The sequence below is a fragment of the Pygocentrus nattereri genome, chromosome 15, assembly GCF_015220715.1.
Source record: "Pygocentrus nattereri isolate fPygNat1 chromosome 15, fPygNat1.pri, whole genome shotgun sequence".
In the NCBI taxonomy this organism is placed as follows: Eukaryota; Metazoa; Chordata; class Actinopteri; order Characiformes; family Serrasalmidae; genus Pygocentrus; species Pygocentrus nattereri.
Genome location: NC_051225.1, coordinates 30,651,479 through 30,675,916, shown reverse-complemented (window position 1 = coordinate 30,675,916; position 24,438 = coordinate 30,651,479). Strand labels below are relative to the sequence as shown.

The following is a 24,438-nucleotide window of genomic DNA, read 5'->3' as shown; positions in this document are numbered from 1 at the left end:
TAATTCACTCCGGTGCCCTTATGCTGCATTATGGTGCTATTAAGGCCCAGCGCAGGGTAATAAGAGCAGGGATTAGGAATTTAGTGCTTTCCAGGAGCTGCTGCAGCATTTTAACACAGAGCACTTGCAGCCAAGGCTTTAATTTTGCCTCTCTCTGCTCTCTTCTTCCTCAAGTAATATTTAATGTAATCATAAAGAACCAAGGGTCTGTATAAGTAATTTAAGCACCGGTGTTAGTGGCGAAAACCTCAGGTTGCTCACTGAATATCAGCTGAGTTTTGGTTCTGTAACGTGGAATTAATAATGCACACTTTTTCTTTGCGGACTGGATCAAAATGTGTAAAAATATTTCTTCTCTTTCATTTTCCTGTTTATTTATTTAGCTATATGTTTTTAAATGGAATGAATAATAGACCTTTTTCATGAAGAAAATGCTCAAAGCTGTTCTAAATCAAAATCAGGCCATCAAACATGTGAGTGAAATGGCACACAGAAAGCGCAGCTGTAGGCAAAAGCGACACTGCGAGTTATTCATGTACTTGTGAGTGCATGTTTTAGCGGAGCAACGTGTTTTAGTGGTTGTTGTTATTGGTGACCTGCTTTGCCTTCAGACAGCTGTGCTTCACTTCTCACCCACTTAGCTCTGGTTAACTGCTGATATTAAATCATTAAAGAGCCTACGCAGGGTTTCCCACAGCTGTTCTTAGTCAAGATGGTGTAAGGGACTGATATTATATACAGATTTATCACTGGTCATTAGCAGTGTTCCTGACTTTATCTGAATTGAAAAGGGCTTGTGAAACCGCATGTGGCTCTATGGCCAGCTGTGTGAATCAGGCCGCTTGATTTGAGGAATGGTTAATTACTCATGTTGCTGTCAGATAACAGTTCACTGCAGAACTATATACTGGCGAATACTGTGAGTTTGATAAATCTAGCTCAATACTTGTTATTGTTCAGGCATTATTATCTTGGGTTTGTGGGCCCAGTCGAGTCCAAGGGCCTGTTTACACTTTTCAACATGGGTAGTCGGTGATTGAATCAGGTTTGGATTTTACTTGATTGCATAAAAACCCAGGTGTAAGCACCTCAAGATCGGGTTACAATAGGATCACTGAAACCCCATTGGGAGGTGATCAGAGATGGATCTTGACCACATTTAAGGCATGTATAAACTAAATGCCTTTTCTCTTTCCATATACAAATATTTGAGTGTTATGTAATGCGTCTGCTGAGCGCTGACCAGCAGGCATTAGAATAAACAATGAAATGAAAGGAGGATATGCAAGGCTGGAGTTCCCCAAACCAAGTGCCTTCTTGTACTTTGAGCTGTTGAACAGGTCCAAGCTGAGCTTGGCGCTTTGTGTTGTAACGATAGAAACGGTGAACAAGAGTAAAATGAAAATTACTTGCACATTTATGTGCTTTGCATGTGGGACAGTCAAATTGGATCTCATCTGGGCAAATGGGGAATGCATTTTAGTGAATGTCAAAAGAATACGGCCAACCCAAATAATCAACCTTCAGACTAATTATGTGTATCCAGCTATGATCCAGACATGAAACACTTGAAACAGGCTTTAAAAGAGCTATATTGAAAATCTGCGATTTCATTTACATTTGGGTCCAGCAGTATATTTCTTAATGGCTTTTAGCCTAGGGATGCACAGTGATATCAGAACTGTGTTGATATCAACAGGTAATTGGCCAGATTTGATAAATTATGACAGGTATTTGATGATGCATTTCAGAAGAGTAGAATATGTAGCTAATGTGGAATACTGCTACAGTGCCTGCATTTATTTTCCACATTTATAAACCTACACAAATAAATGCTACATTTCTCCACAATACTATTGCAGTTCTCCATCATGCTAATATAATTGGATCCAGTCCCAATTTCTTAATTTTATTCATGTTTATGTATCAATGTTCATTGTTATATGACAAAAACAAAGAAAAAAATTATGACAAACAAAAAAATAATGAAATGATTGCAATATACAGCGATGGATGACCGAATGTTCTCATTTAGCCATCCATGACCAAGTATACCTAAAGGAATTTCTTGGTGAAATACTTATTTTGTGTTGTTGATGGTGATGATGATGATGATGATGATGATTTATTAATAATACTAATAATAAATAATAATACATTCTTTGTTTTTCATTCTTTTATTATATTTTGTGTTCATAGGAAGGGCGTTTTAGGCACTCTGCTTCGAGTCTGCCTTTGCCTAAAAACATCCCTCCTGTGATAAAAAGGCAGTAACCCACAGCCCTTCGTAGCTTATTGCTTATATAGTTCATTATTCGGGTCCATTATTGATCTGAATTGGTGAATTCGAGGTCACTGTTAGATCATCAGTTTTTTGACTAATGTGTAATTGGTGAATCATTCATTTCATGGCTAAATTAATGGACCCTCATTGGTGGGTCATCATTGGTAGATCATCAGTTCTTTTATGTTCAGCCTGTTTTCCAGCCCTGTTCTCGCATCCCGCGTTCTGAATGATCAACTTTTCTGAAAATATTGTTTTTCTGTATTTTATCATATTTTATGTTCATGGGAAGGGAGTTTTAAGCACGCCGCTTTGTGTCATGCCTAAAAACACCCTTCCTGTGATAAAATCGTAGTAACCCACAGCTTCCATCCATCCATCCATCCATCCATCCATCCATCTGACACAAAAACCTACAGATTTCATTTGGCTGTTTTTTTTTTTTTTTTTAAATAATACCAGTGCAGTCATCTAACATGCTGTATAATGGGAACGTCTTGAATCATCCAAACAGCCATAAAACACTCATTTGTATAATTTGATGTCAGAATGCTAACTTAACACTGTTAACTGACGGTGGAGATTTAAGGTGTGTGTGTGTGGCTTTTTGAAGAGAGCTAGCCTGTCAGCAGATACACCACTGCTGTTGTCATGGATAGAGAGATAAATGACCCTAGCTGTACACACGCTCGCGTGCTCTGTCGTGTGTGATCTGATGTAGTGGGTGGTGCTTTATTGAGGCCTCTTCAATGAACAGAACAGGCCGCTGCTTTTTTCTCTTAAGCCTCAGACATGAAGGTTAATCCTCGCCGTCCCACATCTTGCTTACTGAACCAGTGCCAACACGCGTGCACTAAAAAGCCTTCGAAAGAATTTTGTTGTTACCATTGTCACAATATTGGCTTACAGACAAGATGTTTGTGAAGTTGCCCGTTAGGCCTGTGTCTCGTAACGGTTAACCAGGCTACTGAAACAGCCCCCCATTTACCAGTGGTTTAAAAACCTGTCGTTCACTTATTAATTTATTTCAAGCAAATCATAAGAAGACACTAGTGTTCCAATGCAAACGCTTATCTGAGCTTTTAGATGTGTTAAGGAAATTGAGATGTTACATTAATAGCATGTTTATTGTGTCTAACATTTGTTCTAGTGAACACTGTTGTTTAAAACAGCTTCAGGTGAAATGGCATCAAAGAAGGTATCAGGCTAAGCTAAGCGCCATCTGGCAGTAAAATAAGTGTGACGTTCACTGTTGTGTTTCTTTCTTACTAAATTAACTATTGATGGTCTCAAAGTTACCAGATGAAAAGTCCTTTTCTTCTTTTGTTGTAGTTAGTTGAATTATTATTTATTGCTATATATGTAAAATAACCTTTATGGAAATAAAAATTAAAGGAAAAGTCCCTGTCAAACCATCCCAAATAAGAGGCCTCTCTCTGGCACAGGCCTGTTGTCTCTTGTTTTTCACCTGCACCTGTAGTGACTCTCGCAGCCAGACATTTGTGTTGCATCATCACCACACGCACTTCCACCAAGGGTCTTTTTAACTCTTGTCTCTTAGGAACATCAAACACAAAAGAGCAGCTGTTTGGGTCATGACTTGATGCAGTGCTGAACACTGTCGTGCTGAGTTTTCTCTGGCCACTGCAGTAGAGCGCAAGGCACAGGCTCAGGGTCAGGAGCAGATTGCGTGCAGATGAATGTTATTTCCTTTAATGAATTCCAGTAGTAGCTGCAGCTAAAAAGACATGCTAGTGACTGGTCATTATGTGTGCTGTGTTTTATCACTCCATTTTGAACCTGCAAGATGTAAAAGTTTTTTTCTTCACACCATTTAAAATGCCCTTTACGTTGTGCGAGCATTGAGTTTACTACAGAGGAGCAGAAAATGTCAGCATTTTATTTTATTGCTTTTGCAGTCCAGCAGGAATGAATGTTCTTTTTCTCCATAACACTAGCCCAGGTACCAAAGAGATCAGTGCTTTGGCTAACCAGCCTTCACGAATCCTCACAGCAAAACACCAAGCAGACTTCGCAACCTACCAAGAGTCAGTTAAAATGGCTTCTAAAGACTACTCTGATTCAGCAGGTGTGTACAAATGATGACGGTAGTGGTTGGATCATGAAAAAAGATTTTAAAAAGTATTTGTAGCTTGTTAAACAGGATAAAAACTACTGTTATGTGGTGTTTTCCACGGTGATGTAGATGTTTCCTTTTCCCTTAACGTGAAGGACACGCTCTGGGTTAATTAGGCCATGTCTCCTTTCGTTATGATTATCAGATACTTGTGGTGTGGACTTTTTCAGCAGCGTGTTCTGCATGTGTTGTTATGCGTTTGTGTGCGTGTGTTTAATGTGCACTAATGATGGTGTACACAGATGTGTGCACTACAGAGTGCAGCAGTGTTGTGAAACAGAGGATCCTGTTGGCAGCCCTTTGAGGGACACCGTACACAGATGAGAGGACGGGTACACATGGATGAGTAAATTAATGGGTCATCATTAGTAGATAATAAGTTCTAGATGTAAATTAATGGGTTGTCATTGGTAGAATGAATTATCGTTGGTAGAGCATCGGCTCTTTGACCAAGTTAATGGATCATCATTGATGCATCACAACGTTCCGTGACTAAGTTGATGGGTCATCGTTGGGGAATTATCAAGACTATGAGTAAATAAGTATCACTGGTAGTTCTATGACCACGTTCATGGATGGATTAATGTTAATTCTGTGACTTAATTGATTGAATCCCTTTGTTAGATCTTGAGTTCTGTAATTAAATCGAATGGATAATTGTTAAATTATCAGTTTATGAGTAAATTAGCATCATTGGTCATAAGTTTATGACTAAATTAATGCATACATTGTTGGTAGAACATTTGGTTCTGTGACTCAATGAAACAATCTTTGTAAATTGGCCTCATTTCGTAGATCATGAATTCATAGATGGGTTATTATTGGTAGGTCATTGGTTCTGTGAATAAATTGATGGATGATTGATGGATCGTCAGCCCTATGACTCAGTTGTTGGATCATGATCGGTGGATCTTCAGTTCAGTGATGAAATTAAAGGATGGATAATATTGGTAAATCATCAGTTCTGTGACTAAATTCATGGATTGGTTATTGTTGGCTCTATGAAGATATTGATAACTCAAGATCTACCAAGATGATCTTTGTTATTAAATTGAATGAATCATTGATGGTAGATGACCAGTCTAAATAATCTTAGCATCACTGTTTTTTGATCAGTTTATGACTAAATTCATGAATAGATTTGTTGGTAGATCAGTGGTCCTGTGACTAAATAAATGAATCACCCTTGGTAGATTGTGAAGTCTGAGTAAATTGATATCATTGGGTACATTATCAGTTATTTGATTATCATTGGTAGATCGTTGGTGGTGTGACTAAATTAATGGATCACTGGTAGATCAGTCCTATAACTTCAGCGATTAAATTAAGGGATGGATCGAATTGGAAGATCATCGGTTCTGTGACTAAAGTGTCATGGGGGGTGAATTAACAAATTCAAAGTCTTTGTTTCAGTTCTTTTTATAGAACTATCAGTTCTATGAATAAACGAATGGATCATCATTTGTAGATTGTCAGTTCTATGACTGCAGTAATGATTGAATCGTCATTTGTAGATCATCAGTTCTTTGACTGTTCTCACGCCCCACATTCTGAATGATCACGATGACTCGTAATCCCTGTTTACCAAAAGAAGCGCAAAGGCTTACGAGAGCACCACCCAGAGCTCATCGACAGCCTGCTGCTAAGCATGGGGAAATCCCTGAGGAGGAGGCTGCTGCGTGGGATGCTAATGCAGCGTTTAGCTGTGAATATCTGCTCATTCTTTTGAGTTTATCTGCATCCTGCCTGCCAGTGGCTTTTCCGAGACGTGTTTGTTTGAATGCGTTCCCTCAGCTTTGAGCGCTCGTTGTCAGGTTATTTGTTTTGTGGGCTGGGAGTAATCGGCTGCGCTCCAGAGGTCGTGACCCCAGCGAGCCTTTTTACAGTCGCGGCATCAATCACAATCACAAGGCTCTCGGCCAGTAATCGCACAAATCAAGCTGACCCGCCCACTGCAAGACACGCCGCTGCCCTGAAAACCTGATAACTACTTTCAGTCCCTCTCTCCTAATCTCCCTCTCATGCTTTCTCACCATCTCTGTCTTTCTCTTTCATTCCCCTTCCCTCCTTCTCTCTGGCCTCTATACTTTTCAGTCCTTTTCATCTCTTTCTCTCCCATCCTATCTCTTTCACTCATTCTTTCTCTTTCATGCTCTTTGTCTCTGCCGCTATCTTAATGTCTCTATCGGTCTCTTTCATCTTCTTTCTTTTTCACTCTTTCACATTCTTTTTCACTATGTTTCTATCTTTCCGCCTCATTCCCTCTTTTAATGTTTTCTCTCCATATTGTGCTCGTTGCCTCTTTCTACCTATTTTTCCTATATCTTTCAACACCCTTTGTTCATCAAGGTTGCATAGAAAGTAGTGCAGATTCGCCCAGAGTGGTGTGCGATTACTTCCTGTCTGATTCAGGAAACTGTCATGCGACAGCAAAACAGGCTGAGATTTGAGTGCAGTTGATGAATTGGCTCCAGTGCATGGAAAGTGCCTGCACACAAGTACCTTATTTACATATCATTTGCAATGAACACGCCCCAATTTTCCCTCATTTGCATGAAACACACCCTAATGTATGCAGATGTTTCAATAGTGAGTCAATAAAACTAAATTATTCAGCAGGTTCTCCTATGAATTTGTCCTCGTGGGCAGAGTTTGGGGTCAAGCAGGACTGCTCCCTCACTGACCAGAGGTTAAATTGCTGTGTATTGTTAAAATTGCGGTGATGAAAAAGAATGTGAAAGTGAAGTTAACAAGCTCTTATAGCTTTTTTCAGATGGTAGAGTGTTGTGATTGTGTAGTTCATAAAATATTGGCTGCTCGAGGGATAACATTATTATAGATACGATGATTTGTATTTTTAGGGAGGTAGTTGTTTACTGTGTCTATAGTATAAAGCAAAACTCTTTAAATGGAAAGTATAGCTGTATGATCGTAATGATGAGGATCAGGGTCTTTTTTCACTACTGAAATCAGATTATCAGGGGCAAGTAATAATATTAAGCCAAGTCTGTACTGAATTAAAATACAGTAGTTAATAGCTACCTTAGCATAAATCACCAACTGCTTCATAGCCTAGATTTGAGCTTAGTGTGAGCTGTCCTGACAACCAGGGGTAACTAATTTTGTATTGCTTGTGGTATTGTTATTATTTTATTTTTACTGTTAATGTTATTTGCTGCAGTGAGAGGACCACAGTCTTTTCACATGTTTTCCTTTTGTATCTTTTTTTAACTTTTTTTTTTGGCCTCAAATATTACGGAGAGTGGTATTGATAAAAGTATGGATATGTTTCATCGATATCGATATCGATAGCCAGTATCAATATCAATACCCATCCCTGTTGGTGGATAACAAAACTGTTGTGAACTGGTGAAGTTTGCATGCACTCATTTCATGATCAGATTTGACAGTACGCAGCTTCAGTGAATAAGGTCTATGGTCTTTCTCAACATCCGTCTCCATTCCCTTCCTATATTTTCCTTTCTAGGGTTGCACAATGAAGATTAAACATTCAATGTTAAATGCATCTGTTTGGTATCACAACATAGTTAATAATTTGGCTGGATATGCCACAAGTACAGGCTTTTCCCCCCTGTAAATACAAATCTAACTACCCTTTCCTTTAAGCAAGTAGCAAAACAAATACAAAGCACCACCCACTATTGTGCAAAATAAAAATAATAAAATGCTAATAGCTCCTTGCATCAGATCTCCAAGAAGATGTTTGGCTGAATGAGATTATGCAGTGTCACTGAAGCAAAGCACTGCTCTTATGAAGATTCAACAGCTGTTTGACTGTTAATGGCACCCCCTTGTGGTGAATTTGTAGCCTGTAAAACTTGAGTTCCGTTAGGCACTTCAGTCTTAAAACAAGACGGTTTGCAGTTACGCTGCAAATGTTAGTAAGTATATTTTTACTTTTGATATGGACCTGCAAACACGAATATATGTAATTGATTAAAGTTCTTTATGATGCATTAGGTTTGTTTTTACAGTACCTATTACTGCTTCATACATTTTACCAGTCTACGCATTTTACATGTGACACAGAGAGTGAGAGTTATAGTCATGCATTAAGCATTTTTTTAGTTCTGGATAGATGTGCTTCAGTTTATCAGAGAAATGTGTGTTCATTGAGCTGTGTGGGGAGGGTGTTTTGTATTTTAGCTCTTGAGCTAATTGGTTGTTCTCCATGCGGGAGGCGCCTGGGCTTCAAACACTACATTCCCGTCAATGTAATTATGTCACTTTGGCCCCGTGCATGTGAGGTAATTCGATCCTTTTGGTCATTGCAGACCTTAACAATATGTTTATTTTAGAAACTCATACCACAATACCGATAAAAATGTGATTGATCCGGTTTGTTTCTTTCCCCCTTTTTCTTTCTTAGTCTCTCAGTGGATCTCTCTCCCTCCTTCTCTCTCTCTCTCCCTCCCCCTGGTGCTGTTTCTGTTGAAAGTGTTGTTGTTTGTTTTTGTACAGTGTGTTATGTGACTGTTCTGATTTTTTTTTTTTTTTTTTTTTTGTGAGGGGGGCGTGTTTTTGGGAAGTGTTCTGCAGTAAAAGTGTTAAAAGTAGAATAATCGCTTTAAAATGTCTTAAAGAGGTCCGATTGGCTGAGTGAAGGAAAGTGGGATAATGCCATCTTTGTGTGTGTGTGTGTGTGTGTGTGTGTGTGTGTGTGTGTGTGTGTGTGTGTGTGTGTGTGTGTGTGTGCACGCGCACACCAGAACTAGGACCATGGAGATAATCATCCAAATCAAATTCCCGCCCAACAGGATTAGCTCCCCTTCCCGCCACTGGATTACAGAAGCCTCCAGTGCAGCGGTCCTGAAAGCCCCCCTGTTACTATTCTGAGCTTTGATTAAAGCACAACCTGCCTTATTCTTCCTGTCTGTCATACCTGTATAATATAGTACAGTAACATTTCCATAGACTTGCCGTTTTCCATTTTTGCTGTGCAAGGATCACAATTCCTAAATTTCTTTATTCTATAGAGATTGTGGAAAAGATGTTAGTTATTGTGTAGTGTAGTAAATATGAGCTAAAGTCTGTTATTACACTGCCACATTGCAACAGACACTTTGAAACGTCTAAAACAGTAACAAAATCAAGTGTAATATATTTTTTCCTTACCCCAAATATAGTTGATCAGCCAACAATACAGATATAGGAACTGTGGACTAAGGCCAGTGTCTGCTTTTCCATATACATATTTGCTGATGTTGATATTGATGCTGATTTTAACGCATGACAGTAGGTAACTGGTGTTTTGAAATGATGCATGATTTTGTTTTTCACTTTTTTTTGCATAATTTGAAAACACCAGTTACTCAGTGTAATGTGTTCAAATTTCTTGATGAAGTGACCAATAGAAGTGGTCAAAAATTGCTTAGAAAGAAGTGCTGTAACATTTTAATTAGATTAGATTTAACAGCAGTTTAATAAGGCAGTAAGCAGAAAAAACACTTAATATTGCCAAAAAAAATGCATGTAATATTTATACAAATATTAATTTTGTGTGTCAGTGTCTGTGTTTACATGCAAAGATTTTTGCCGATCCGATTGGATATATTAATAGGTTAAGACTGAGGTGTTTATATATTCACTCTGCTCAACAATCTGGTGGAAATCCCTGTTTTCATGCTCACTAAAAGTAATCAGATCTGAACTTGCACGCGTGTGTAGCATGGTGTAGACGTTGCCATGACAATGAGCATCACGTGAGTCCAGTCATAATAAGACAAATGAGCTGCTATGAGTTTCTTGAGTATTCAGCTGGCATGCTTGTGCTGTGAAGACGTCATGTTCTGACAGAAAAGCTGGACGCTCGTCCCACCGCCGTCTTTTAAAGGTCACAGCATAAACTACATCTCCTCTGCAGACCAGTTTCTGCACCCGCATATTGTACGTTACAAACTTTTGCTATGACGTGACGTACATACAGGACGGACTTAAACTTTCAGATTGGGAATACAATCAGATACAGGCATTTATATGGTTATTATTCTTTATTATTACAGGATTATCCACCTTGTTCAGTCGAACAGAAATTGTATTCCAAATGGCCTCAATCAGACTAGTCTATTCCGATTGAGCTGTTTACATGGATGTATTCTATTCTTATTGAGCTATTAGTCAGATTATTAATGACTTTTTAGGCTGCATGTAAACATGGCTAGTGTGTTCGTTTAACCATTTTTCAAACCTCTCCTCGAGAAGGGGCACAGAATTATTAGTAATTATCGTTCACTACCTGGTTTGGCTTATCTAATCTTCATTGTGTTCAATCAGCAATGCTGGTGATGGAGTTTAACAAATATATGTGATGGCTGGGGGTGTATGAGGAGAGAGATGGAATCAAAGTGTTTTCCAAACTAGCTCACAAGATCAACTGCCTTTTATGAAGGCAAAAAAAAACCTTGTTACTTTTTACTTTATATTCACTTGTATTAATTCTGATGATAGATGGTGATTTTACAAGCAAAGACACATTTACAGCCAAGATAAGTGTTTTAAATAATGTGCTTGGGTAACTTTTGCACAGTACTGTATGTCAGTTTCTCTAAAATTGCTGTCTCTTGTTTACCTGCTTGTCAATCAAATGTATAAACCCGCTCACTAAGAAGCACATCCTGCTTTGTTTAAAGCAAAAGCTGCAGCGCCTCACTTTTAAAAAGGCATCGCCTAAACAGCCCCTAAAACCACCAGTTGGCATTGTTAAAAATGAACAAAAGTATGTCGCACAGCTAATAACCGGAGACGCCGCTGTTCTGAATTTTGTCTGTGTTTTGAAATTTCTTAACCAATTAATGTGTTTTAAGGCAGACGTGTGGTGACTTTGGGCCAGCAGATTAAACAGTGCAATCTTCTATTACTTCAAACCTTCTATTACTTTAAACTTGAGACACTAAGGCCCAATCCGATGTCTTGTTTTTATCCCTGCCTCTTGATTTCGAGTGTCACCTTGTCTCTTGGAGTTGAGTTTCAAGTGGTTGTGGTTGAAATCTTCCCTATGAAATTTGACAACCCTCAATTAAACAAGAAGATTACTTGATTAACAGACTACTGGTGCTGCCCTGTTGGTGACCCTGATGGTCTGTAGTGATAGCAGAGGAGGGTAAAGTTCCTCTAAAAAGCAACCTGGCAGCTGGGCTTTATTTACATTTAGAGCATCATATGCCTTCACAGAGGGGGACAATTTATTCATTATCGCCCGCCACTAATTCTTCACTGATATGAAGCTGAAGTGAGATATTCGCCAGCTTCTTGTTCTAATTTTCCCATTCCACCTTAAATAGTCCAGCAGTTCTGACATATGAGGCGCCAGAATGAAACTGCTACACCCTTTAAAGTGGAACGGGAAATTTAGCTAACTAGCTACCAAGACATTGGAGAACTATTAACTATGTTTATGCTTCTAATGAAGAAAAGGACCATAGTACATTCAAACGACATTAAACTAAGGTAATAAGATGGTTATCATCATTTTTAATGGAGAAAATACATTTGTGGGTTTCTTTTGTCGCTCACACAGACATCTTGCCGGTTTTTCTTTTTTTTTCCTCATATCACTCTATTTGGAGTGTGACTCTGTAAAACCTCTGTTTGAAGGGCCATAACACTTCACCCTACCCCTCTTTCTCAACAAAAATTGGGATACCTTACCCTTGGGTGTGAGCGCACAAAACAGAGGGCTAAGGCCTAAATGGTACTGGCAAGGGGTGAAATGGGATTGGGCCTTAACATGTCTTGGCTGGAAGTTGTGTGAATTTGATTTTTGCCATTTTGTTTGTTTTACTAAAATGAATAATGGGCAGTTTATTGTAATCAAAAAGTATATTTGTAACTTTACTGCTGTAGGCCTAATCTGTTTATGGTGATTGGTCACTTTACATGTAAATGAAATGGCCCGTGAGAGTTGCTTGCGGTAATCAGATGGTAAAGCATTTTTAATTCCAGCAGCACTGCTCTTCTCACTTAAACAACCAGAAAGCTGCTAAAACCCAGATGTGACCGTATTTGGCGTGGAGGACAGGAGCAGAGGTAAACACTGAGATTAAAGGGTTTCAACTGTCGAATCCTGCTGCCTCCTCTGAGAGAGAGAGAGGGGGGGATGAGTGCTGATGAAGGATACTCACTGTCAGTTGCCGAAAGAATCACAATCTTCCTCCAGATTAATCTCCTCTGTCTTTATGGATGGCACTGCTGGGAATGCAGGCTTTTGTTTGCAACCCCCCCCCCTTCCTCCATTTTTAAATAGACTTTATGGTTTAGAGGGAATTTTCTGCAATGGTTTGATTATGTTTTTTTTTCTGTTAAGTGATGAGGGTCGGGGGGCTGGCGGGAAATTACTGGAATGATGAATCCCATTTAGCTGCTGAAGACTCTCAATTTGCCCACCAGCACATAAAGCCTTTTAATGCTTTAATTGCATCTCAAAGGAACAGCGCAGAATAGCAAGAATCAAATTAGGGGATTGTCCTATATTTTGGAGCTGCTCTGTGTGTGTGTGCATTTTTGTGTGTGTTTGAGAAAGAGGAAAAAGTTGAGTTGACTTTGGTGAGATCGTCCTGTTTTTAAGTCTTTGTGAAAAGCCAGTGCTGGTTTTCTGCTAACTCGTGACTGCGAGATTTGAGATTTCTGTGTTTTCCTTTCACTTTAGTGTCCACGCTCCTGTCCTAATACTGTACTCCAGCTGCCTCTTTTCTGGCATGTTTTCTACATAGCGCCCAGCCTTGAACCCAGGTACACCAGAGTTCCATTTAGCGAAGCCTGAAGACTTGGCGAGCAGCTGCTGAAAGCTACTATTGTGTGGGTGCAGCGTCCTGGAGCTCTCCACCATACGATACTCTACCTGAGGCTATTGACTCTGAAATTTTGAGAATTGGAGTCATTTCCATACTCCAGCGTTTCTCTCAGGAAATGAGCTCTCCCAGGCTGAGGCTAAAACATACCGCGTGATTGGCCCTGAGAAGTCTGTGCTCACTCAGGCCTCTGCACTGTGGGAAAAGGAGTTATAGGAGGAGGGATAGACATGGTTATTGGGATATAATCATCAGAATTATTGTAAGTGCTACTCGGACAGGACAGTCTTTTCTAGACGGGTGACAAATTAATGGAAAAACAAAAATCGAAATGATAGTGCATAAAGGTGCTTCCAGACAAGTGTACTGTATTTTCTGTGAGATGTATAAAATGCTGAACAGGCCCAGCTGACCTCAATTCTGGATCAAGATGGCAAGAGGAACGCATCTAAGTGACTCTGAAAGAGGGTTCATTATTGTTGACTGGATGGCAGGAGCTTCAGTCACTCAGCTGGTTAGTATATCAATAGGAAGACAGTGACTAAAGTGACTTCTGTATTTAGGTCTGTAGGAAAGACATCAGTAAACAGGGCTGGAAATTGCGCTCTAAAGTGCACATTCAATGACAGTGATGCTCGTGCATTAGTGTGACGTGTAAGGAAAAACAGAAAAGCAAGTGTTCCTCAGGTGCTGAGATTGAGGCAAGAACATTCCATCCAAAACTACCGAGATAAGGATGTTATAGTAGAGTTGCAGTGCATAAACCCTAAATAAATGCACATTTCAGAGTTTAGTGGTGTGAGAACCAAACACTTTAGAGATGTGGAAAACAGTGATCTGGTCAGATGAGTCATCCTTCATCATATTCACCACGAGTGGGTGAGTGCACTGTACCCCAAGAGAACGGTATAGACCTGAATGCTTGAGGCCTACTGTGAAGGGGACCGGTGCCTTTGCTATGCTTTGGTGGCTTGTTGTTGGTATGGTTTGTGTCCAGAGGTCACTATAAATCACTACAAAATTATTCTGAGGCATCACCTCTGTCCTCTGATGATTTCTGTCCTGATTAGGGCTGCAAAGACTTATTGACATTATCGATAATGTTGATAATAAACAACAAATCAAGTTAACGATTAGTTGACTTGGTGAGGTCTTTTCTTCTTTTACATCTTGTGACTGAAAGAGGGAAATACATATAGATGGATAGTACCAGGGCTTTCAAAAACCCAAAAAAATTAAAAAGTATAAAAAATATTTACTTAAAAACCATCTAAAAATACGGTTTTATGTAAAACTGAGCTCAGTGGGCAGCGTGATTGCCAGGTGGGAGTATGAAAGAAAAACACTACGTTCTCGACAGAAACTCAGCATGATGAGATATGAATATCTTAAAACTGCGGTCAGAAGCAAAAAATAGCACATCACTGTCTGCTTTTCAGCTGATTCTTATGGGAGGCAAATCCTGCCAAAAAGGAAATGAAAATGAAAACAATAAAATGTAAATGCCACTTTTTGCCATTTCTTTTTCCAAACATCTGCGCAAATATATCATAGCGATCGGCTGCAAATCTGACAAAATGAAAATACAAAATGGATAAATCAACAGCAAAGCGATATTCTGTGATTCCGTTTTCGGTGCTGACGCGCTTTAACTGTCAGAATGAAAAGGAAAATGAAAACGATCTTCAGCGCCACCTGCTGGAGATTCACTCTTCATTTTCCAGTTTTCTGTTTCTTTTTCTAACTGACCGACATGCAAATATATGTTCATTAGCACTAGGCAGGGTTACGGGGTGCATTTTAGGACAGCCACAGCCGAGGAAAAACACGTCATGTCTCAGATCTGGTGACCAAATGGCCCCAGAGAAAAGGTATCAGACAAAACGGCCTCAGAAAAAACTGTGAAAATGTTATACTGGCATTTATATCGAGATACACCATAGTTTTCTAAGTCATACGAACCAGTCTATTTGGTCTGATGTTCAGTTTCACCAGATCTGAGTCACGGTGGTGTTTTTTTCTGAAGACTTGAAGTCTTTTATCTTGAGGAATCATGGCGATTCTGACGCAGATGCCTGAGGATGTCCTAAAATGTGTCCCGTAGCCCCGCCTAGTGCTAATTAACATATATTTGCATGTTGGTCAGTTAGAAAAAGAAATAGAAAACTGGAAAATGAAAAGTGAATCTCCAGCAGGTGGCGCTTTTCATTCTGACAGTTAAAGCGCGTCAGCGCTGAAAACGAAATCACAGACTGTCGCTTTACTGTTGATTTATCCATTTTGAATTTTTGTTTTAATTTAGTGAGATTTGCAGCCGATCGCTATGAAAAAAACATAAAGTAAACTTTGCATTATGATTTTAGTTTTGACACGTATCATGAAGAAAAGCCGAAGTGAAGTTTGTGTTTTCTTATTTTTCTTAGCTTTTTCATTTTAGATTTGGTCATGAAAAAACAGAATAACGACTACAATGAAATGACAAATATCAATTTATTTTTGTCACAAAGGGCTTGTGCTCATGGGAAAATGAAATTGCAAATGAAGGCATTTCATTTTCAATTTTGGCAGGATATTTGTACAGATGTTTGGAAAAAGAAATGGCAAAAAGAGGTTTGCATTACATTTTATTGTTTTCATTTCCTTTCTGGTCAGATTTGCCTCCCATAGATTCTGTTAGTTTAGCAGAGAGAATAAGCAACACCTGTCAAAGGGAGCTGTATTATCAAACTGCTGGTTTAAACTGCTCAGCTAAACTGGGCATCAGGGCTACTTCTATGCTAATTAGGAGTGTAAGAAAGTAGCGATGCACTCGAGCATTGCAATTTTTTGTGATACTGTATCAATTCTCAGAAACACTTGGTTTTTAATTAATAGTTTGCATACAAGGATTCGTGGCAGACTGTGGTTTATTTTGTGATTTAAACCACCGACCGCAAGATAGCAGTGTTGTAATCTTTAGCCAGTAGACGTTTCCTTTTACTTAGATTTTTTGCCTATGGTGGTTTGTTTTTATGCTATGATAGTTTTCCTAAAATTTGATTTTAAAAAGATTGGATGTGTTTAATATTTTTCTCTGGGTTTTAGCTTTGGAACTCTTTGGGTCACTGATGTATAATATCTGCGGTTTTTGGATTGTGGATGAAAACACACACATTTTAAAACGCTAAATTGTGCGCTGGTTATTGTCATATTGTAATGAGCTGCTTTAGGTCCTAGTGCTTGATATGGCTGATGTCTGGACTGTTACTGTGTGATCAGTAATATCAGATTTTAGTACATGAAATATTAAACCGCATATACTGATTAGGGGTGTAAGAAAGCATCAGTGCCCTTGAGTATCGCAATCTTATATTTTGTGATACTGTATTGATTTTAACAAACACTATTGATGTATTGAATCAGTATCAAATCTGTTTTATTCATTGTTGTTTTTTCATTAGAGGAGAAATACAGCAAAACAGCCATGTTAATTTGTGTTGTTCCTTTATTGTTTCTGTATTTTCAGGAGTAATGCAGAGAAATGTTGTGCTCTTTAGAAAAGCCCTTATTAGAAAATGTAAGTTGTAAATGGAAGTTGTTGTATGTTTTTATGAAAGAAAACAATTATTGTATTTCTAGTTTATTGAGTTCAGCAGTGATGCGGGCTCTATACCGGTCTGTTGTGGTAAAGAAAGAGCTGAGCCATAAGGCAAGGCTCTCGATTTACCGGTCGATCTACGTTCCCACCCTCACCTGTGGTCATGAGCTTTGGGTAATGACCGAAAGAATAAGACCGTGAATACAAGTGGCTGAAATGAGTTTCCTCCGCAGGGTGTCTGGACTCTCCCTTAGAGATAGGGTGAGAAGTTCGGTCATCCGGGAGGGACTCGGAGTAGAGCCGCTGCTTCTTCACATCGAGAGGAGTCAGCTGAGGTGGTTCGGGCATCTGGTTAGGATGCCTCCTGGACGCCTCCCTCGGGTCCACCTGGGCGGAGACCCCAGGGAAGACCCAGGACACGCTGGCGTGACTATATCGCCCGGCTGGCCTGGGAGTGCCTCGGAATCCCCCTTGGAGAGCTAGTGGAAGTGGCTGGGGAAAGGGAGGTCTGGGCCTCATTGCTTAGGATGCTGCCCCCGCGACCCGAACCCCGGAGAAGCGGAAGATGATGGATGGATGGATGGATGGATGGATGGATGGAAATATTATTGCCACACAAATTTCTGCAGGTTTTTGGTTCCCAAATAATCAAAGTAAACGAAGTCGAAATGGACCAACAAATCGGTTATGAACATATTTGTTAGTTACAGCCCTAATCCTGATGGGAATAGGATTTAGAATAAAAATAGTTTTATCATGGATTACAGTGACCCCATCTGCAGAGCATGAGGAGTCATTGAATAGTGTAGTGAGTATAAAAGTATGAAAGTAATATCACATGAATTACATGCTACGGTCACTAAATCTTAAACCAGATGAACACGTATGTGAGAGTTCTTTGGACTGACCTGTCAGACAGCCTCCCCACTGACATCTTTTGGGAGAACAGTGCTCCATTCCTCCAGTAGGATCTATGCTAAGGTGCAGTCTGTTCTGGTGGCTCTTGGTGGCTCAGCACCTTTCTAAGACTGTTTGTTTGTTTGTTTGTTTGTTTGTTTGTTTGTTTGTTTGTTTTTTTTCCCCTTAATTTGTCACACGTCTGTACATCTGTGAAGAAATGTTTATAGTATTTGCACAGGATAAATTACAGAGATGGAAAAGCGTCCTTAGAATGTGTAGCTTTTAAAACCTACTGCGTCTTAAATGCTAAAATATGTTAAATAGCATGGCCACATGTTAGCAGAGCTACATATGGAAATACTGAAAATACTGTACTGCAAAATGTGTTCAAGATTTTGAGACCCTGCTATGTTTCTGTTAGCCAACTATTAATGGCTTAAATCACATAGACCTAAAAAGCAAATCAACTGAAGGATTAATTAGATATGGGTCATCTCTTATGATGGCTGTGATATCTCTCATGATACGTGAACTTTAAACCTTTTGTGCCTTTGTCTTTTATTTGGAACTGTTTGAAATATTCTGTCATTGGGATATTCAAGAACTATTTGTTCAAACATGCAGATATTCAAATGGCAAAAATGATTATGATGCCCATCCCTGTTATTCTTATGTATTCCCTCCTTTAAAAACTCAACATTTATGTGCAGCAAACGAGTGCAGAAGGAGACAGAATGTGAAAATAAGGTGATTTTGCCCTTTGGTCGTACTCTAGGTAATGGGGCCCTGCAGGGACACCGGGCTGTTAATGAGAGAAACGCCAGCTGACTGGATCTTGATTGCCCATGTGCTTGAACTGCTGCTCATTAGCTCCTTTAGCCTGATCCAGCCTGATGGTTCATTCCCAGTAATGGTGAAGCGCTTTGTGGGAGAGCAGAATACCATTTTCAAAGGCTGTCTTCTCTCACAAACTCTCAACCCTCTGCATACATAAAATCCATGAAAACTGTACATAAAGCCACATGTTTACTTTATTGGAGGAATGAGTGTTAGAGTATTTGGGTGGCCCAACCCACTCCAGTCATATTACTTTATATGTAAGAAAGAAAGTCCCAGTACTGCAGCTCATGTTTTATCATGTTTTATTTTTAAATAACTTTTTTACTGAGCGAGAGATGAGGAAGCGCAGTGTGTCGAGACAAAGGCAGCTGATATTGCATCTCCTGCTAAGCTAAATAGGTCCCATAAGTGGAGCTACATATTGAAACATGACTACACAACTGACTGTTAGTCATGCACCAAATTGAAAATTCTTGGTTGAAACTGAAACCAAAATTTAGGACAAGCTCAACTAAGAACTGGAAAAAAAAAATCTGCCTATGAAACCCAGCATCCTCGAAAACAGAGAATGGTTCACTATCCATGTCGGTGAACATTGTTTTTATATACACTTTGAAGTTTGACACTGACTGCAGATGGTGTCAGCCTGCTAGTGGGGATTTTCTGTTTCTGATGTTTTACTGTTTTTTGCATATTGAGCAGGATGCCATGTTGTCAGTAGTTATCATGTTTTAGGGTGTTTTATCCTTTCTTGATTTTCAGAAATAATGATTACAAATTGCTTGTCTAATGACCTTCATAGAAACTGAAATGGTCCCACACAGTTGATCTGCTGCCACTCAAATTGAACGTCTGATTGACCAGCACTGGGAAGCAAAGGAACAAATACAGTGATTTAACCCTTGTGTAGTGTTGATGTGTTTGTTACTCACTGGTTTGGTGGCCCCACCGCATTATTGTTTTCTTTTTTAAATCAATACAGCCAAAATAATTTGTGTAAAAATACCAGATGTTTAAAATATCACAAATGGCCAGTGTAGGGTTCTCCTTTAGCAGCTGTAGCTAGTCAGCAGCGAAATGTCCACACACACACACACACACACACACACACACACACACACACACACACACACACACACACACACACACACACACACACACACACACATCAGGCCATGTAGGAGGAGATCAGAGTGAAGGGATTCAGCACCTCCACACTTTTACTCCCCACGGGTTCAGTCCAACACCACATGTGTAATATAAATGTGGGGGGGTCTACAGTGTGAAGTCAGTGTGTTTTATATGTTCTTCACAGAAAATGATGTTGAAAATAATAATAAGTTGCTTAATATTTTCTTCTGGTAAACACTGAAAATGGGTCCCATAGACCCAAACACCACACAAGGGTTAAATCACTATTTCTCATTTCATTACTAAGAAGGAAAAGCCATTCATGCTTTTACACAGAGAATCGAAACACTTTGAACTTTTTTGGGTAGAAATTGACTGAAAGTCAGCCATTACCTTTTTCATTACAACAAACTACAACAAGCAAGAAGGAAACATAACAAAAGACCAATTCCAACTAGTGTTTTGAGCGAGGGGCTCACTGCTTATATCACTTACAGCAAGAAGCAGCCGCTGGTCTTCCTGAGCAGCCTTCCAGTTTTGGAAGGGTCCAGAACTGCTCCAGTAATACCCTCTCCCTGTTCTCCTGCTGGAATACACAGAGACAGGGGAAATAACACCTGCTGCAAGTTCCTCACATGTAATACAACTGTAGTTTAGGAGCAACCCGGTTTTAACTGAAGGCTGACTGACAGGGTTTTTTTTGTTGTTTTGGGGAGAAAATAGTGTGTTATATCTCAGAAAAGACATTCAGTTATTTTGAACTGCAGGCGCTGGTCTTCCTCTGGAGAGTTCCCTCCTGATCTGGGTTTTGGAATTTAATAATTTCCAGAAGCCCCTCCGAATTTGCTGAAATGGTTTTGGAGTTGTTATTGTGGTTTTGAGTGGCATGCCGTTAACCATGCTAATCTGCGCTGTGTAGTGGCGCAGTGGGCAGTGCGCAGTATGACTGACTGACTGTTAATGCTTTGATTACAGGCTTCATCACAGCAGCTCAAATTCACTACGTCAGACTCGTGTGACCGCATTAAGGACGAGTTCCAGTTCCTCCAAGCACAATATCACAGGTACTCTCTCTCTCTCTCTGTCTCTCTCTCTCTCTCTGTCTCTCTCTCTGTCTCTCTCTCTCTCTCTCTCTCTCTCTCTCTCTCTCTCTCTCTCTCTCTCTCTCTCTCTCTCTCTCTCTCGTTTTCTGATACACCACATCCTCACACATGCTATGGTAAGGCTGGGCGATACTTGACATTTTGATGTTATGCACTATGATATTTAGTGTGGAAACAAGCTGAAATAAATACACCAGCATTTGTAAAAGGCTGTGGAAAGTCTATGAGAAAGGTGGCTTTTTTAATTCAGTGCAGAAGAAACAGGATGAAGAATTAAACAAATAATCTAATAAAGCTGTGGCTACTAGTAATCTGCTGCTTTCTGTGTGCTTTGTGCAGTTACAGCAACTGTAGTCTCAGCCTCAGATGTTCTGTCCACACTGAAGTGGGCACAGCTATCAGGAATTTGTCATTTGAATTCTGATTGGCTAGCCGCACTTCCGTGCCGTGATTTTATCTTTTAAACGGGAAAGGAAGTTTTGTTTTTCCAGGTAAATTGTAGCCAGCAATAGCAAACAGCTGCCTTGTGGGTATTCTGATGAAAATCACAATCAGGAAATCGTTCGCATCTGTGACCAGTTATTCACTACAGGCTCTCTATGGTAGGTTTAAATCTGCCGTTATGATCTATGCAGTTGTTACCGATGATATATTCAGATTTAATTAATAACGATAACAATTATGCAGCGATGAGTTTTTATGTCTGATTCCAATTTCTTCACAGCCTAATTGGCTGGTGGCTGGTTTTTAGTTGAATTTTTACAGCGTCTTTCAAACACACCAGCACTTTAAAGTGCTTTACAAAACCACAGAAAAATAAAAGCGTTTAATAATCATAAATATTATAACTTATGACATCCTGAGATATAGCACCTCTGAGAGGCTTTTGCAAAAGAAAGTTCCCAGTACAGAATAAAAAAAAAAATAACATAAATGGATTCTAAAACAAAGGACATAAGTGTTACAGTAATACTTTATTTGGAATGCTCCTTTTGTAGGTGACTAATAAACTAATTAACAGTTTATCAGTAACAATCTCAGAAGTAACAGTAGTGAAGCATCTGAATACACTGAAATAAATATCTTGAAGATGTTCTGTTGATACATTACTTACATTAAGTACATGTATTGTTCATATATCCATCACCCAAAACCTTACCTTAATAACCTTACCCAAAGCCTAACCCTCACCCTGGCCCTAATCCTTACCTTAACCTCAACCCAAAACCTAATCCTAAACCTAACTCTGGCCCTAATCCTAACCCTAAACTTAACCTCAACCCAAAACCTAACCCTGGCCCTAATCCTAAGTTTAACACTGATGCAAAGTATCTCTCTTCTTCCATGCGGTCATTAAACCTCCACTTTTTAGCCTAGTCCATGATGTGCTTCACATCTAAAAATAAAAAAAAAAAACCCATGAGAGTTTTAACATGATTTATTTGATTCCATATTCAAAATCCCATATCATAAACAAATGATGTTTGGATATACATACATTCAAATAGCTCCTACTCCTTACTTGGCCTGCATTATTTACTTCGTAAACTTGCAGCACAGATCGGCCAAAACAAATGTAAAAATTGATAATTAGTCTTTGCTTGTTTTTGATTGTGCACCCTTAATAACATTTATTGTGCACCTTGAGAATGTGGGAGCTGCTAACTGTTATTTCTATTCCTTGCTCTGGTTTACAGTTAAGCTTGAGGAAAAAAGATTTTGTTGAATAACTCGTCTTTTCAACCTGTGATCTGAGGTCGAAGGTGCTGTGCAGATTTATTGGCTAATAAAACTCTCACTAGTATCATGCTTTGATTTGTTAAAGACGGAGGAGATAAAACTCTGTAAGAACATGAAGAGACCACCGTTCTTCTGCCACGTTTTTTTCCCTTTCTTTCTTTTTTTTTTTTTTTTTTTTTTTAGGCAACATGTCTGTGCGTCAGCCTCCCTCCTCCTATTCCCATGACAACGAGCATGCTGGCGTTTAACCCCCTTCCGCATGTGAGGCATTTAGAAGAACAGGGCCCCACATTTCCTGTGTCTATTCAGACCTTCGATCTGCCGTCATTGACTTCAATTGAGATTCCACAGACAAGGCGCCCCCCACCCCACCCCCCCCCGCCCTTATTTTTTTTTTTTTTTTTTTTTTTGCACTGCGTTCAGCCTTTTAAAGGAAATGTACTGCAGGCGGTCTCCTGAGCCCAGCCGAGCTGTCGCTCCCCCCCTGCAAATGCATAAATAGATCAGGGAATACATAAATCAAAATAAAGATGACAGCAGGAACGATTTGGAGGCGAAAAGCAGTGGCAATAAAACTACATCAGTGTGGGTTGGGTTTTCTTTTTTTTCTGTTTTGTTTTTTTTTTTTTTTTTTTACAGCATCCTTGGAGGCTTCGTACAGTCTCGGCCAATCAGGGACTGGCATGGGCAATCACAGGTAGCCTGGCAGCAAGGAGGATGGTCGCTATGACAACCCCCAATGTATGTTAAGGCTGTTTTTTTTTTTTTTTTTTTTTTTTTTTTGGGAGGGAAGAGAAGGCGGTTGCTTTTTTTTTTTTTTTTTTTTTTTTTTGGCTAAGTGGAAGCACCAAGCAGTGCGGAAGAGAGGGAGAGAGCGAGACCGCCTGTCATTCAGGACTAGAAATGAACATTTCAGGCTACAATTTTAACATTGTCTTACTGTGAAAGTGTGGTTGTTTTGCCAGGCTGTGTCTGTGTTTTCTCTGTGTTATGATGGCCTCCCTGTAATTTAATATTTGATCATTTTGTTCATATGATACGGTGAAGCCTGTGGTATATTCAGTCAGCCTCTGTCTGAGCTCAGTACAGTTTTAGGGTCGAACTGAGAGAAGTGACCACACACAGATTGAAGAAGAATTCCACCAGTTTTCAACGTCAGCACAATTCAATTGGTAGGATGGATACAAACTCATTCAGAATGGTTTGGAGAAATTCATGTAATTCATGAACTATCGGGAACTTAAAGATTCAGATTTATTTACAGTGGTAATGATGTCTACAAGACAAATATAGACATTTTATTTAATATGTAAAGTGACTAGTGAGCATTCATGCGTCTTCTGAGTGTCTATATATAATGTTGATAATACGGTGGCCAACAAGATCCTATTCACAGTACAGTTAAAAGCATGTTGTGAATGAATAAACACGCTGAAAACATAGAAAAAACTCATCACCATGACTATATCTCAGCTATATTTTACAAACACACTGCAAATAAAACACAACAGATGTGTTTCTGGAAGAATCAAAGTGGATGGTATGTCTGTGATGGAAAATCATTGAGAGAAGTAGATCAGACCACAGACAGACACTCACATCTCAAGTTCATGGTTAATCTGGCTGACTGGTTTGCTGTCTGACATGCCTAATTCCATTGCGGTACGGTGATCGTTATCTGCTCAAATAAAAGGTAACTTCATTTTACCAGTGAATATTTCTGCTGCATAGAATTTAAAATTCTGAATCGTCTCTGAGTGTCCTCCTGAAATGTTTACGTTGTGTTGTGATCTGCTTGTTTTCTGCATTTGCAGCATGTTTATGAAATGTAGTGCTGCGTCATCATTTTGATGAAAGTGTTTTCTGAGTTTGCAGAGTGTCTAAACCAATTTGCAATGCTTTTTTAAAACGCAGCACCC

General features: G+C 39.4%; 1 protein-coding gene across 3 annotated transcripts in view; it reads left to right on the top strand.

The window, feature by feature from the left end:
• tle5 (TLE family member 5, transcriptional modulator) overlaps positions 1–24,438 on the top strand; it is a 55,081-nt gene that overhangs the window by 9,346 nt on the left and 21,297 nt on the right. For all 3 annotated transcript variants that reach the window (XM_017702280.2, XM_037545433.1, XM_017702279.2), the window contains exon 2: positions 20,652–20,740. In XM_017702280.2, the coding sequence (XP_017557769.1) occupies positions 20,652–20,740 (89 nt within the window). The remainder of the gene's footprint in view (positions 1–20,651; positions 20,741–24,438) is intronic.